The 17847-nt window shown below is 39.3% G+C and overlaps 1 protein-coding gene across 2 annotated transcripts in view; it reads right to left on the bottom strand.

Moving 5' to 3' along the window:
• Positions 1-4408: 4408 nt before the first annotated feature.
• Positions 4409-17847, bottom strand: part of LOC108697820 (protein kinase C gamma type) — a 165773-nt gene continuing 152334 nt past the window's right edge. For both annotated transcript variants that reach the window (XM_018228255.2, XM_018228258.2), the window contains 4 exons: positions 10870-10950; positions 8730-8837; positions 6524-6664; positions 4409-5452 (listed from right to left, as the gene is read on the bottom strand). In XM_018228255.2, coding sequence (XP_018083744.1) covers positions 5273-5452; positions 6524-6664; positions 8730-8837; positions 10870-10950 — 510 coding nt within the window. In that variant the 3' untranslated portion in view covers positions 4409-5272. The remainder of the gene's footprint in view (positions 5453-6523; positions 6665-8729; positions 8838-10869; positions 10951-17847) is intronic.

Raw genomic sequence — 17847 nt, 5'->3', positions numbered from 1 at the left:
ATTAGATTACATGACAACACAGGACCCAGTGCAGTCTGTATATTCTGATTATTAATCAGTCTTGCTGTATCAGCTTCTGGCAGATATTATTTGACTTGTGCTGTTTTGATAATTTATGAGGATCCCTAAGCAGCCCAGACCACACTGAGCATGTGCACAGTCTTAGTCTTGCAAAGATGTATAACAAAGTTACAAGATGGTGACCCCCTGTAGCCAACTTTGAAAGCATAAATCATTTGTTTGATTAGGCTTGTGGTGCAGTAAGTTTATGTTTAGTATACAAAATACAGCATTTCTAGCCTTATTCTGTTTTAGACTTTACTTCCCCTTTTAAGCACTCAATTCTCCAGGATAATTTACCTGGCATCTGTATATGGATTTGTTCTTGGGAAGTCTTAATTTATTTAACATTACGTCAAACAGAAACCTTCTGTCGCACTCTGAGCAGCAACAGTTTTCAGTAAAGAATAAAGACCAGCCCCACAGTGAAGTTCTTTGTATGAACAGAATAGCATCAATAACAATTAGAAAGCAGGTCGATTCAGTAATAAGTTTTACTTTCTCTGGGAAGGTTGGGTACTGCACTTATAAAAGGTTTCTGCTTGAACAGAAGCAGAGATATACAGTAATACCATCACTGTGAATGCCATTTCATGTATTGCTTTCCAAATGAGGGTATATACAACCCAAGGGTTAAATGAATTCATCCCCTGCAGTGCACACAAGTTACATCCAGCTTTTTTAAAAAAAATATTTGTACATTAGCTCCATGGGGGAGCAAAACAGGCAAAGTTCAGCTTGTTTGATGACCTTTATAGGTATTTCCAGACAACACCTACAAACTATGGGGTCCGTTTACTAAAGCGCGGTAAAAATATGCGCACAAAATATAGACAAATTTGTTTCGCCAGTTTACCAACCTGCGCTAAATATAAATTTGCGAATTTTCTTGCGCAAGAATATGTTGTCGCCAGTTATCTCATTTGCTGAAAATAACGCTACGGACACATTAATGCCCGGGGGGTCCGTTTACTAAAGTGCGGTACATTTGACTTTAAGTTTCCGCATGTTATCGCTAAGAATATTTTTCCGACAGAATATCCGCATCGACTAAGTTTACTAAACAGCGATGCGCTCAGAAGTCATTTCAATCACTACGTTAAGGAACCAGCTTACGTTAGCTGTAATTTTAGTGAGTTGCGAATTTTCTGGCGACAAATTAAGTTTTTGCAAATATTTATGCTATAAAATAGTCTTGTTTTATGGCGGTTATTATGGCAATTTTTACTGTGACATTTATGGCCAGAAATGCATCTTCAAAACTTATAAACTTTATTGACTGATGATTATACCATCCAACAACATCACCAGAGTAACACCAATCAAACGTCTGCATCATATAAACCCTTCTGCCAATAGAATCATAGGAACAAGAAATCATACCAGTCAATCTCTTTGCTTCATAGAAATGCACACTTTAATGTAGCCAATCACAATGAAACCAAAAAAGCTTAGAGGCTGACGAATCCTTGGACTGTGATGCCGCTGCCAATAATACGACTCTGAGCTGAAACTGCTGCTGTTGCACCAGATAGAAACAGAAGCCAAAACATCCTGTCAGCAATAGTAACAGATCTCTCTCCTGTCAGCAAAGAATGATGGGTAAAAAAAAACATTATTATGGGATATTTCCTGCCCCTTGAGAATTTTCTGGCAAAAAAAATACTTTTACGCCACTACATAGGTGGCGGTAAAAGTTTGCGAATATTCTGGCGTTAATTTTGTCTTTAGCACATTTCGCTGTTTAGTAAAGCCGCCGAAATGTGTACGTAGCGTTATTTTCAGCGAATGCGATAACTGGCGAACAATTATTCTTGCGCAAGAAAATTCGCAAATTTATATTTACCGCAGGTTAGTAAACTGGCGATAACATATTTGGCAAAACTTAAGTAAACGGACCCCCTGGTTTACTAAACAGCGAAATGTACCAACGACAAAATTAACGCCAGAATATTCACAAAATTTAACTGCCATCTATAGAAGGCCGGCATTTTATTTTTGCGGCAGAAAATTCTCAAGGGGACAGGAAATATCCCATAACACCTTGTTTTACCCATCATTCTGTTCCTTTTGCCATTTCTGACAGGAGGAGAGAGAAGTGACAGAAAGATGTTTTGGATTATTCTTTTGTCTGTTGCTACAGCAGCTTTTTCAGCTGAAAGACGATTTATTACGGCTAGGAGGGTCCAAAGGCTTCGTCAGCCTAGATTAAACTACATTTATATGATGCACACTGATTTATTGGTAGAACTTGTTTATGAATTTTATTTATATGATTCTATTGGCAGGGGGTAAGTCTTGTGACTGGATGTATAGAAATGTGGATTTATATGATGCCTACATGTTTGATTGGGTGAAATCTGTTTCCTGTGTTGTTGATAATATCTATAAAGTTTAGCAGTTTTGAAGATACATATCTGGCCATGAATCACGCCATAATAAACGCCATAAAACAAGACTATTTGGTAAATATTCGCAAACGTAAGTTGTCGCCAGAAAATTCACAACTCGCTAGAATTACCGCTAACGTAAGCGGGTTCGTTAACGTAGTTACCGCAAGTGATCGCAATGACTTCTGAGGCCATCGCTGCTTAGTAAACTTAGTTGCTGCGAATATCGCTGCGAATATTCTGGCGGAAAAATATTCGCAGCGATCACATGCGGAAACTAAGGGGCACATTTACTTAGCTCGAGTGAATGAATAGAATAAAAAATACTTCGTATTTGAACGTTTTTTTTGGCTACTTCGACCATCGAATTGGCTACATCGACTACGACTTCGAATCGAACGATTCAAACTAAAAATCGTTCGACTATTCGATAGTCGAAGTACTGTCTCTTTAAAAAAATCTTCGGCCCCCTACTTTGCCAACTAAAACCTACCGAACATCAATGTTAGCCTATGGGGAAGGTCCCTATAGGCTTTCCTAGGTTTTTTTGATCGAAGGAAAATCGTTCGATCGATGAATTAAAATCCTTCAAATCGTTCGATTTTTCCTACGATCGTTAGAATGAACAAATAGTGGTAAATCCTTCGACTTCGATATTCAAAGTCGAAGGATTTTACTTCGACGGTCGAATATCAAGGGTTAATTAACCCTTGATATTCGACCCTAAGTAAATATGCTCTTAAAAGTCAAATTTACCGCACTGTAGTAAACGGACCCCCATGTTGTCAGACAACATTTTCTAAGATATTAACTGGGTATTTCCTTAATTTTATAGGCTAGGATGTTGGATGTCCATTATGCCTTGGCTTTGGCCTACTTATATACTCTACTCTATTCTCTCTACTTGTCTACTTTAATACATTTGGTTGGTCCATTAATAACATTTACCGCCTTATTAACCATGTATAAATGTTATCAATAAAGCTGACACCCAATGCCACTTAAAGAGATACTGACACCAGAAATTAAGCTCTTTTTTACATCTATCAAAATATTGCCTTTGAAAGCTACTTATAACTTTGCCATAAAGTATTTGCCCTAAGCTTTTACATTACCTGTCTGATGCCCCATGTTCCTGTATGAGGAGGCTGCCATATTTGTGCAGCAGGAGTCCGTTAGCATTAGAAACTTTAACTGACAGGCTGAGATGGGACAGTTGGGTTGGCAAACAGTCAGGTTTAGGAACTTCAACTAACAATAACTTATAAAAAGAAACCTCTTAGTAAAAAACCATCAACATGACCTATAGGTAACTTTTAATTTACTTCCATATTTTAAAAAGCAGTTTTTTAGTGGCAGTATCACTTTAAGAAAGAACAACTAAACCTTTCTGATCTACAAGGACTTTGTTTCGCACCATACTTCATTATAAGGAAGAGGTTGATTGGTTGCAATCCTAAATAACTTTTCAATAGTTTTTAATTCAATCTAAACTAAACAGAAGTGACAAAATATACAGAAATGGCCTTAACTTATAACCACCCAAAGCCAATTTATTCCAAACATTGTTCTGAGAGTGACAGTGATTGGCGGCCCTGGCATAGGTACTTGGCAGTCAATATACAGCTGAAAATACTAAACTTTCAAAGATGCCCTCAAATTGAAACTAATGGGGTTATTTACTAAACTCCGAATGCAAAAATCATGAAAAATTAATGATTTCTTTTTATAAAATCGGACTTTCGGAATTTATTAAACTCAGAGGATGGAAAAGTCGGAATCTGAAAATCCGGCATCTCAGACCTGTCGAGGGTGCATATAAGCCAATGGGAGAAGTCCCAATGATTTATTTGATGTGCGCTGGGTTTCGTGCAATACCCAGAAGTTTTTATTGTTTTTATGTGAAAAGTCCGAAAAAAACGTGAAAATCTAATTTTTGAGAAAATGTAATAATAAATAAGCATAAAAAACGCAAGCGGATTTGTAGCAGAAAATATTGAGATAAATCGGACTTTGATAAATAACCCCCCCAGTTGTTCTTCTCAGTATTAGCATTCTCCAAAATTCTCTTCCACTTGCACATGGCTAAAATAATATATATGTATTTATCTACATTCATCCAGAGTATTGTTTTCTACATATAAAGGAGAACATCTAAGATATATTTTACACATATAAAGATATTTAATAGGCCATGCATGTCGAGGCAAGATGCAAATTTTTCGGGGAGATGCAGGCAGTGTTTGTCCATTCCGGTTAGGAATTCATTGTGAAAGTAAATGAAAAGATCATCTAATGTCTATATGAAATACAGTTTGATTTTTACTTCAAGTATTACTGCACATAGACACAGCAAATGTTCAGATGTTGAATTCCAGGTCCCACAGTCCAACCCAGAGTTATAACAACAATTAAAAAATATCTTTCCAGCTCTCATCCCGTTTTCCTGCAGGTGACTTGTGACCCAACTTCACTGCATGGTATCGATAAAAAAAGAAAAAAAGAATCTTCTTAATATTTTGAGACACTAGACAACCCAAAGGAAAACCGCACTTCATCAGCTTTTCACAAGTGTTAATCAGAGTGAAAAGCCAGATCAGTGTCTGGTCCTGGAAGGAATGGATTCACTATTGCATCCTGGTCTCCCCCTCACAGCACATTACAACACTAAGTGCTTTTCCAAGATGCAGGGTAAGGAAGAAGAATGAGACAGAAGGTGCTAATAAGCCATTACCAAGGAGGATACCATGCCGGACCAAAAAGACGAGGGCTGATAGACAAAGCCTCATTTATGCTTGCGCCCCGTCATGCATCCATATAGATCACACCAAGGATATGGGCACTGGGCTGTGTGGGTTGCTATGGATGAACTCTGAATTAATGAAGGTGAACCCAGCAAATTCACTCTGGTCAATGCCTGCTAATACCAGCTGATCAGGAGGAGTAAGCACAGGGGGTGCACGGGTGAAGAACTTGTCAAAGTTCTCTCCACTCTTTCCACACTGTAAAAGAAAACAGGTTATGAATATATTACATGGATGCACTAGAACAAAGGTAGTTAGAGCGCAACTGAAATTGACCAGGTGCATTTGCCCTCTAAGTGCAAGGCAAGATGTCTGAGGTTTCACTAGGTTTAGTGTTGTTTTAATTTGCCACCCAACCCATTGTTTCAGTACTAGTGATGGGCGAATTTATTCGGCAGGCGCAAATTTGCGACAAATTTGCGCGATCCGCGCAAGCGAATAAATTCGCAAAATGCCCGCAAAAATTTGCCCGAAAAAATTAGGCGGCTTCCAAAATTTTTTCGCCGGCATCGAAAAAAAACGAGACGCTGGCGCCGTTTCACGAATTATTCACCGTTTCACGAATTTCATGCGAAATTCGCAAATTTTTCGGCTAAACGAAACGGCGCAAATTCGCCCATCACTAATCAGTACTATTGGGCAGATCTAATGTTTACTAAATATACACAATATACAACTAGATGATAGATACTGTAGATAGATAGATAGATAGATAGATAGATAGATAGATAGATAGATAGATAGATAGATAGATAGATAGATAGATAGATAGATAGATAGATAGATAGATAGATAGATAGATAGATAGATAGATAGATAGATAGATAGATAGATAGATAGATAGATAGATAGATAGATAGATAGATAGATAGATACTAGATAGATAGATGATAGATAGATAGATAGATAGATAGATAGATAGATAGATAGATAGATAGATAGATAGATAGATGATAGATAAATGATAGATAGATAGATAGATAGATAGATAGATAGATAGATAGATAGATAGATGATAGATAGATAGATAGATAGATAGATAGATAGATAGATAGATAGATAGATAAAAAGTAAGAGAGGGATGGATGATGGTTATGATGATAATAGAGACATAGATACATACATAGACATTTGTCTTAAGATATGTCCTAGGGAGGACAACAATGTTGGCTAAATAAACATTTGTTCTTCTTTGTTTTAAGCCCCTTGACTGCACAATTGTGTTAATACCTTTCCTTTTGTGTGTGTATGTATAACACTCATACTCACAGGGCGTGGTTTGAAAGGAGGCTGGATTTCTAGAAGCTCTAAGCGCTCCCAATCAATCCAGCGGAAGAAGGCATGGTCACGAATATCACGTTCCCCATCAGAGCCAGAGCCGAGGCGCTTCAGAGGGTGTTTGGTCAGCAGCTGTTCAAGATTGGAGAAGAAGAAGAAAATACTGAGGATGACAGGTACAACAGAAACACAGGCGTTGGCAGTTTCCCTTTGCCAGTGCTCAGCTTATCTCAAGATGGAATTGCACAGACAAGGGAAAAACACTATAAACAGAATAATGAATATCCCTTTCAAATAGAACTGTTAAAGAACGGGAAATTACAAAAAATCAGATTCAGGAAGAGGCATCCATTAATTAAAACCTGACATTTTATATTGGCTCCTTAATTGATGTATACAGCATTAGAGTTGGCTATTATCAATATAGTGTCAATATGACATTCAGCTCAGTGGGACAACATTTTTTTATGGCTGGTGGCACACAGGGAAATTAGTCGCCAAGTGATAAATCTTCGTTATTGCATTGCTTCTTTTTCTGTAACCCGCCCCGTCGGTTGGCTGTCTAATCCTACCCACGTGCTGACCAGGGTTCAGGAGGAAGCGCCTATGGCACATTCCCTTCCAGCACTTGCTCAGAGAGCCTGGTTTCAGCACATGCACGCCTGGTCTCGGCGCAGGCAAAATTTGATCTGCCCGTCCACATTTGACGCCAATTAACTGGCACCTGTATCCAATTGGACGACAATTGTTTTACTGTTCTGTTATTGGTCCTTGTTCCTGTTCATTTCAGATTCCCTTCTCCCTTTGGTTCCTTTTGCCTTAAATAGTGTCTTCCCTTTTTCCACCTTGCCCAAACTGGTTTCTATTTGCAGTTCCTGCTAAAGCTTATTTGTGATTGCTATTCTTGTTTTGACACCTGCCTGCCCCTTGACTCTGATCCTGCCTAAGACTTGTCTGTGTACGATACTCTGGTTTGACTGCTGCCTTCTTTCTGACTCCCATCCTGACTAAGCCTTATCCGTATTATCCTACCTGGCTTCCGATTGCGATTCGTACTGCCTGTCCCGAACCTTGCCTGTTCTTTGACTTGGATTCCGCCTTCTCCTTATCTGTACAGCGAGTCTGGGGCCCCAAAAGGGCGTTGGTGAAGACCTTGTTCACTGAAAGGTGCTCCCTAGCGGTCTCCCTGGGTTCCTTGTTAACTAGCATTACAATTTCCTTGTGAGGCAACTTCGTACGACTTTGGAAAACCGAAGCTACCGAATGTCATCTCACCGAAGATTCACATAATTGGCGGTGGGAAAGCATTTTGGGGAGATAAGTCGCCGCAGTAAAGAAGATTTATTGCTTGGTGACTAATCCCCCTCCACCCGCCTAAAACAAGAGATTTACAATTACAAAATCCATAGAAAACCTTCATGGAGTTAAAGGGGAAGGAAACCTAGTCGGCGCAAACCCCCCACCCCCCTCCCGTTTGTTGCCCAACCTCCCTCCTCCCCCCTGGCCTACCTGTCCCGCTGGGCAAATGCCCCTAACTTGTTACTTACCCTCCTGCGCAGGTCCAGTCCAGGGAGTTCACAGACGACATCTTCTTCCATGCGATCTTCTTCCTGCTTTGAACGGCGCATGCGCAGGAGGATCATTTCGCTGGTACGATCTACATGCGCGTGACTTTTTGGTGCATGCGCAGTAGATCCGTACCGGCGAAATGATCCTACTGCGCATGCGCCAAAACACCGTTCACAGCAGGAAGAAGATCGTGTGGAAGAAGATGTCGTCTGTGAACTCCCTGGACTGGACCTGCGCAGAAGGGTAAGTAACAAGTTAGGGGCATTTGCCCAATGGGACGGGTAGACCAGGGGGGAGGAGGGAGGGTGGGCAACAAACAGGAGGGGGGGGTGGGGGGTTTGCGCCGACTAGGTTTCCTTCCCCTTTAAGGAGGACATGCAAACTTCATAAAGATAATGTACTGGCTGTAATAGAACAGACTATTGTCTGTTTAACTGCAAGCTCATGGAGTAGAACTGCTATCAAACGAACTGTCATCACAATGCAACTGTGAAATGTAATCCAAACATCCAGTCAAGTTAAGATTTTCCTCGGAACAGCCTTGATTTGAAGGCATATACTTGAACTGCAAACCAGGCTATACATGCATTGTATTAATATCAATTAAAAGAAATGGATGATGCTTTACCCCCTTGCATATGGAGACAGCTTCTCGAGACAAAGATTTGGGGTAAGACACTGTTTGCTCCATGATGGACTGGAATAATTCATCTTCATCTTCTCCATCAAATGGAGGCTATAAATGAAAGGAACACAGAATTAAACATGACACAAACCAATTTCCCATATCTCCAGCATTTTGTCTCTCCCATTCAGAGACAATCAAAATTGGACTAGGATTTTCAATGAAAAGGTAGATGATATATTTAAGTAGCATCATTTTAACCTAGCCTGGGGAACTTTGTCTCATTCAAATGGCTGATGAATAAAGAATTCAGTAGCCAATTTTCATGAATAATGCATTGTGTATTATGGTTCGGATAACAACATTTTTGAAGCAGTGGCAAATAATACGTGAGAGGCCCCCAGTGTGCGCCTGCGTTGTGATGTGACACAGGGGGAGCAAGTGGGCAGGCACAATCATGGAGAGCGGAAGCAGGAGCAAGACTAGCGGTAGGCACCCCTATATATGAACTCTAGACACGTATCCCTAGTTCCGGCCCTGATGTTTTGAGTATTTTAGAGAAAAAGATATCAGGTGGTTAAGAATTTTTAGTTTTGCTTCAATTTTATTAAAATTATTTAAAAAATGTAATGTTTGAACTAATATGGAAATTGAGAAAAATAGAATCCACTTATTAAAAATTTTAATGGTAGATTAGGAATTATTACATCTTTCCAAAGGTCCTTTAGAAACATCAAGGGCTTAAAAACAAAATATAATTACGCAGTGGCAAGGCGTACACCATATATATTTATAGGAATAAAAGTTTCTGTTGAGTCCAGTGAGCTCTAACAAGTGTGCGTTTATTTTTGAAACATTCAACTTGAAGATCGTGAGCGTCCATGTTTGCGTCCTTTTTGACTGATTAAAGACCTCAACGACTTCATTGCAATATTTGCGAACAAATCGTTTTTGCGAACATGTGCAGTGTATGTAACAAAATTTTGCAATGGCAAAACCTTTTTTTGCGGCAAAATATTTAGCGAAACTCCCGACCAGGTGTTAACGCTAAAACTTTACTAGTGAAAATGCACAATGTAATATTTGCCAGCGACTGATTTTACATTGCGAGCAGTGCTAAACATTCGCAAAGACACCATTTTAAATAGCACCTGCGACTTTTAATTACAATCCCTCCTATTTCTCTTAAAGGAGAAGGAAAGGCTAAAATTAAGTAAATTTTATTAGAAAGGTCTATATAAATACACCAGTAAATGCTGCTCCGAGTCCTCTGTCAAAAGAAACACCACATTTCTTTCCTTCTATTTTGTACTCATGGGCTTCTGTATCAGACTTCCTGTTTTCAGCTTAAACCTCAAGGGCTAGGGCTTGAGCATGCTCAGTTTGCTCCTCTCTCCCTCCCTCCTCCCATCCCTGTGTAATCTGAGCTCAGAGCTGTAAATGAGCAGGGAGAGACTCAGGCAGGAAGTGATGTCACATCAAGCTTATATGGCAGCTGCTATCCTAAACAAACAGAGACAGTGTCTAGAGCCATTTACTCAGGTATGGTAAAGCATTCTGCAGAATAAATATAGCGTTCTAGCTTGCACTATTGTGGCTAATCTGTTGGCAATAAACCGTCTTGGAGTTTTCCTTCTCCTTTAAATCATAAAAATTAATTTATTATATGAGTATAAAAAACACGAAAGAAAAAAATAAACTGCTGTATGATGCACTAAAAAATACAAAAAACTTCAACAGCCTTAAAAAATTCTGGAACACTGAATGCAATTTATTTTTATAGAGTAAATTAATTTTTTAATATTCAATATGGTTCAAACATTTGGTGCACCAAATCCCCCTCCCCTCCAATTACAAAATATACCTACATTCACCACTGCCATACACCTTCTTCTTTTAAAACAATCTATGTATCCAAACTAAACTGAAATTGATTGTGTCTCATTCAGGCACCTCTTGGCCATAGAAATCAATTTTTTTTAATGTGTGTTGCCTTATATTAAAACTTACAAAAGTTTGCTTTATCATTTCTTGCCTGTCTTTCATAATAAAGTCAGTGACGGGCATATTGTTACTTTTTTTTGTTATCTCTTGCCTAATTGAGATATTCATTGAAACAAGAGGTGTATGTGACATACTGTACCTGTCCTGCCAGCATTTCATATAGTAAGACTCCGTAGGACCACCAATCCACTGACTTGCCATAAGGCTGATACGCGATAATCTGTTGAACCAAAACACGCACAGGTCATACTTTAAGATACTTTAAGAAGATTTTAGGGGAACATTTCTTAAAATGCACAGATAAAGGTGAAAATTGCACATTTACATAGTTATGTAGTTAAGTTGGGTTGAAAAAAGACCATCAAGTTCAACCCCTCCAAATGAAACCCAGCATCCATACACACACACTCACACCGACCTAGCTATAGACTTGCAAAGATATATATATATATATATATATATATATACAGTATATATACAGTATATATATATATATTGAATAAACCCAATTGGCTGGTTTTGCTTCCAATAAGGTTTAATTATATCTTAGATGGGATCATGTACAAGCTCCTGTTTTATTCATATAGAGAAAAAGGAAATCATTTTTATAAATTTTGGATTATTTGATTATAATGGAGTCTATGGAAGATGGCCTTTCCATAATTATGAACTTTTTGGAAAATGAGTTTCTGGATAACGGATCCATACCTGTACTTGAACCCAAACACACTCCTGCACTTCCATATTATTACTAGTGTATCCATCCTGGTGCTTCTGATGAATTATACTGGGGAACCCTAAACCTCCCACCACCCTGGATCTGGTGGTAACTCCAGGGTCCCTGCATCTTGTTGTATCAACAGGAGCATGGGATTTGCGACCATTAAATCAGGTACAAGTGTCATTTAGCACTTATTTTCAAGAAGTGGAGCAACTCAAGGCAACAACAAGGGGGAGGGGCGGTGATATTGGTGGGTGGATCAATGATGTTGGAGGGTGGATCGATGACGTCAGTACGCAGAGCAAAGACATCAGTAGGTGGAGTGATGATGAAAATGGGTAAATATTGAGGTGTAGCGGGGATTAAAGGGGTGTCACAAATGTACCGGCCTCTGCATTGGTAAATTCTGATTTGTGTGCATATTTAAACTTATTTTGTTGCGCATACATTCCTAGATGGCCTTTTAGTCAGATAATTCAGTTTCCTTGACACCCAAAAGGCCATTTACAGAGATCCAGGATGCAAGTGCAATAATTGGCACAAGTGCATGCCCTTTAATGGCTGAAACTGCAAACTGGAGAGCTGCTCAATGAAAAATCCTAAATAGTAAAAACCACAAATAATAAAAATGATAACCATTGTGAATTGTATTAGAATATCACTTTCTACATCATACATGGGGGCAAATTCATTAACCTGTGTATATTTGCCAGCGACGACTTCGCTCAGACTTCGCCAGGCGAAAATTCACCAGGACAACACTAATTAACTAAAATGCAAAGTGTCGGGTGCTGAATGATGGCATAGTTTCGCTAGCGTTAACTCTATATATGGACGTATATGTTGCAGCAAATACATTACACTACACAAGTCCAGGGAACCTTAATAAAATAAAATAAAGTTATTTTAATGCCCTACACATGAGGCCAGTGTATAGTTTATGTGCCATATGTTAGGAAATGTAGGGGGAAGCCGGGTACCCTAAAAAAACTTTACGATCTTTTGCAGCCTATCACCCTGAAAAATTAAAAGTCGTCATGTTTTTTGAGGAACTCCTATCTACTCTATTGCTCTTCGTCTGGTCTGTGCTGGCGAAGGCAAGTCTGGTGCAAGAGGTAAAGTTCATTAAAATCATCTTAGTGAATTTGCGTAGTTACGTCCATTCGCCAGAGCAAAAATTTGCCTGGCGTTAGAGTGCGAAGTAGTGCTACAGTCTATCTCCTTCAATAACAAATGTACGCCCGCGCCCGTTAAATAGGCGTAGTCCCAAAATGATGTCACGCTGGCGAATTGTCGAATTTTCCTTTAGTGAATTTCCCCCTAAAGGTTAACTCAAAGGTGAACAACCCCTTTAAAGGGGGGGGGACAAAGGTCACTGTGCTCCAGAGACCTGTAGGAATTTTTTAAGAAGCATGACGAAGTGCAAAAAAACATGGCAGTCTATACACTGTCCAGCACTAAATAAAATACCCCTATCTATAGATAGATAGATAGATAGATAGATAGATAGATAGATAGATAGATAGATAGATAGATAGATAGATAGATAGATAGATAGATGATAGATAGATAGATAGATAGATAGATAGATAGATAGATAGATAGATAGATAGATAGATAGATGATAGATAGATAGATGATAGATAGATAGATGGATAGATAGATAGATAGATAGATAGATAGATAGATAGATAGATAGATAGATAGATAGATGATAGATGGATAGATGATAGATAGATAGATAGATAGATAGATAGATAGATAGATAGATAGATAGATAGATAGATAGATAGATGATAGATGGATAGATGATAGATGGATAGATGGATAGATAGATAGATAAATAGATGATAGATGGATAGATAGATAGATAGATAAATATCCTTGAATTCGATGAATAAACTGTATTTAGTACTAGAAAAAGTGTTATGAGGCTCGGATTGAGGCCTTTGTCAGTGACAGAGGCATCTGATTCATTTCTTTTTTTATGAGTAGCTGTATTCTTGAATTTGCTTTCCTGTGGTTCTGAACAGCAGCCATGAATTGGAAGGTTAACAATCAGAATAATGTACAAAATGAAGAAATAATGTTTCGGGCAGGCCAGACTGAAAGGGTATTGCAGGCAGCAGGTTTGGTGAAAGGCAGAGCATCAGAGTTTCTTTAGTTATGTCTGTGTGATATGAAGGTCGGTTAAGGAGGAGACTAGGGGACTAGGGGACAGTAAGACTAAAGTTTAATGTACTGGTGTATTACAAGTTAATGTATTACTAGCAGAGTCTGAATAGCTTAAAGAAACTGTATATTCTACACCCGTATAGTAATATCTAATTTCAACATTCCCTATTGACTAGATATGGGCGAAAAATTAGCAAAACGCATTGAAGTCAATGGGCGTCAAAATAATTATGACGAGCAACACTTTTGACACAAGTGACAATTTTTATACGCCCAACTTTTTTTGTCCAAATGCATTAAAGTCAATGGGCGAGCGCAACCATTTATTTTGTCGTGGTGGATTGCGGCAGTTTCGCAAATGTATTCTCTTGTGATGGAACGTGAAAATTTGGAGCAAATTTGCGCCTGGCGAATTTATTCGCCCCATCACTACTATTGACTGCTTGAGGATGATGATGGCTTTCAATAAATAATTTGCAAATAATGTTACACTAACAAAAACAATTAATTTTCTCTGTTCTCGTAGAATGTGTTTGGCAAATGTTTCAAGTTAATAGAATGGGGGTCACCAACCAGCCTGTATATCACTGACAACCCCAGGAAATCACAAGCTCAGGCCACAGCTCTTATTGCAAAATTGCCATTAATGGACTTGCCAGTAAATTATTCTTTCTCCATCATTTCACCCCTGCCTTTGGATTAGGGATGCACCGAATTCAGGATTCAGTTTGGGATTCGGCCAGGATTCTGCCTTTGTCAGCAGGATTCGGATTCGGCCAAATCCTTGTTCCTGGCGAACCGAATCCGAATCCTAATTTGCATATGTAAATTAGGCGCAGGTCACAAAAGAAATTTTTTTCCACTTTTTCCTTTCCTGACCCTAATTTGCATATGCAAATTAGGATTCAGATTCGGTTTGGTATTCGGCCAAATCTTTCACCAAGGATTCGGGGATTCGGCCGAATCCCAAATAGTGGATTCGGTGCATTCCTACTTTGGATGCCCCCAAACCTGTCCTGTTACCACCCGAACCACCTACAGTAGCCGCCTCTCCTCAACTACAAGGTGCATCCCAATTCCACCCAATCCCCATTTCCATTACATCCCCATCCTGCCTCTTTCACCAATTACAGGTATTATTTAGGCAACTGTAATTAGAATTCAAAATTTATGGAAATTCCACAAATAAATTAGTTTCACAAGTTCTGAAGATCAACCATCTATACTATATTATGATGGACTATGTACATTTAAATATCTTCACCTTAAAGTCCCCAATTTGCCTCCCATAAATAGATTATATTATGAGGATGAATAAGCTGAATGTATTGTTATTGTAATGCCCACATTAAACTAACACACACACAGTATATTACCCCCATGAATTTGTGTTATATTATATACTATTACTAAGTTGTTTTTTTTTAACGAATAAAAGTTATGGTTTACTATTTAATTGGATTCTTCTCTTTTGGGGTGGTGCCAGAGTAACCAATGTTTAGCAATCCTCTTGCTTTTTGTGTGTTTTGGGCATAGGTATCTTCAAGATGTCACATAATTAGAGATGCCAGCATTCCCAGAGATGCCAAACTGGATCCAAAGTTGTCCGGGGGCAACGTGGCTACACATGTCCTGTCCCTGCCCCACCCCCGCCAAGCTCCCTACTCTCTATTCCACTGCTTTGGGTGATATCAGAGGACTTGGACTTGGGTTGCTAAGTCTCTCTAGATGTCAGACTAACCAGCCTATAGTTTTGAGGCTGAGAAAGGGATCCCTTTTTGAATAGTGGCAAATGGGGATCACTGACCCCAACTAAATGGAAGTGGAAATGCAATAGGCCTATAGAAAGTAGAAGAATCCCCATTCTTATGTGCTAAGGCTTCTTGAACCTAAACTGATATTTTATTGCACTTTTATTGCACTGCAGTAATGTTAAGTTGAAGCTGCTCTGCTATACAAATCCCAGTGCAACACTACTGTGTGTATCCACCTCACTCCTCATTTTGATTTATAAAGCTCTATTGTGCAACTATAATAAGTATATTTAATAATACCCCTAACTGAGCATGTGGCTCCCTTTAAGGAGAAAACTCTGCCCATGGCCTCCTTTCTTCTAAAAGAGAGAATACATGAATACAATATTATATGTCAAAGATAAATGCAATGTCTAGGGGCATAGGGTGCCCTGGGAGACTGTGAAGGAAGTGAAGGAGATGGGACCGTGACAGGGGGTAGGAACCAGAAGGGGTTACATGGCAAGGGGTTCTGGCCCAGATTTGTGGCAAGCCCTGTGCGGAATAGCACCCAACTGCAGTCTAACGACCACTGGGTTCACGCAGCTCTTTCATTGCTGTATGATTAATACCCAGTGCTCCGGTGCATGAGCTCCGGGGTTCGGGCCCTAAGTGCTAAGCAACCCGCCCAACTGTGTTGCCCCTCCCCCTCAAGCATGATCATGAATGGCCCGGATGAGTGCACATGCACTGAAGAGCGTGTGCACCGAAAAAAACAGGAATTGCTGCCGCAGGTGGGGGACACAAGGGTCTGAACTAGGTTAAAGGGGGAAGTAAAGTCTAAAATAGAATAAGGCTAGAAATGCTGTCTTTTGTATACTAAACATAAACATGAACTTACTGCACCACAAGCCTAATCAAACAAATGATTTATGCTTCCAAAGTTGGCCACAGGGGGTCACCATCTTGTAACTTTGTTAAACATCTTTGCCTGACCCTGACCCTGCACATGCTCAGTGTGGTCTGGGCTGCTTAGGGATCGTCATAAATTATCAAAACAGCACAAGTCAAATAATATCTGCCAGAAGCCGATACAGCAAGACTGATTAATAATCAGAATATACAGACTGCACTGGGTCCTGTGTTGTCATGTAATCTAATGTGGATTTTATAGTTTTCGTATTGTTTAATACAAACTCTCTCCAACTCCAAATAGAATCCCAGTTTATCTCTTTAAATCTGGCTCCATGATCTTTGTCCCTGCAGCTGGAGTTGGAAACAGTAAAGGGGATGTAAAGGCAAAAATAAAATCCAATAGAAATCTTTACACAGGGAAACAAACAAAGCTGCTTGAGTTCTGCATGCCTGGGAAGTAAGGCGGGGGCTCCCCCTGCTGTTCATAAGTATGATTGTTTCCCTGCAGAGCAGTTAGGGACCATCTGACAATTCCTATCCACAGCAGTAAATGAAGGGAGAATTTCACTGCCTATAGTCAGGTTTATTATAAAAACGGTACACATTTTTTTAATTAAAGCATATTGGAGATAGGTTTCTTTTTCATTAAAGAAAGTAAAAATTGGATTTTATTTTTTTGTCTTTACATGCCCTTTAAGGAGGCAGAAGAGGTACATGCCTGGAGTTCCTCCACCTTTGAGTCCTAGGCATGTGCCTCTTCTGCCTACCCCTAGTTCCGGCCCTGAGTCTGAGGCTGGTCTATTACAAAGTTGGTTACTTTTACAAAATGTATAGTTATGTGACAATTAAATAGTGGTTAATAAAAAAATGGCTGTGCCCTTTTCAACCCATAAAGATGTGTTGACTGGTGTTTTTCCATGGGTGATGCTGGTAAGAGGTCCAAAACCTGGCACTGCCCATGGCATGGTATTAATTACATCAAATTGGCTATTTTATTGCACACACAATAATTTATACAAACAGAGATGATAGGAAAGGTAATGAAAGGTATCTTATTATGCTTTGCTTTCAGATTCTAATGCTCAGTTTTGCATAGGGAATTGTCTCTGCCCAAGTTAGGGTACTACAGTAGAAAATCATTTCTCTTGCCAAGTAACTTGTGCACTATTTATTCTTATGGAACATGACAAGTACAAGCTGGAAAAGGAGAGGAAATAACCCGAAGTGGCCTAGAGCTTTTGTTTTACATATTCTGATCTAATGAATCTCCCCTGTGGCTTCTTTCCTGTTTCACCGAGACACGCGAATCAGAAAATGAGTAAAGAGCTCTTTCCAAGGCAATATTCAGCAGCAAGGCTGGGTTACTAAAGCTGTACTCTGTGAGCAAGAAAATGAGCAAGAATCTGGAAGAAAAGGGGGAATCCTTGCACCTAGGGCATATTGGATTTCCAGTATAAATCACATGCAGAACACTGACGCATTTGATCCTCAATGGTCCTTTTTGTGTTGAGAGACTGAAATTTGACTGCACGACCCAGTGGGAAATAGGGCATAGAAATGCTGATACTGGCCA

The sequence above is a fragment of the Xenopus laevis genome, chromosome 7S, assembly GCF_017654675.1.
Source record: "Xenopus laevis strain J_2021 chromosome 7S, Xenopus_laevis_v10.1, whole genome shotgun sequence".
Taxonomy (NCBI): domain Eukaryota; kingdom Metazoa; phylum Chordata; class Amphibia; order Anura; family Pipidae; genus Xenopus; species Xenopus laevis.
The sequence above is the reverse complement of the archived record's forward strand: the minus strand, read 5'-3'. Positions and strand labels throughout refer to the sequence as shown.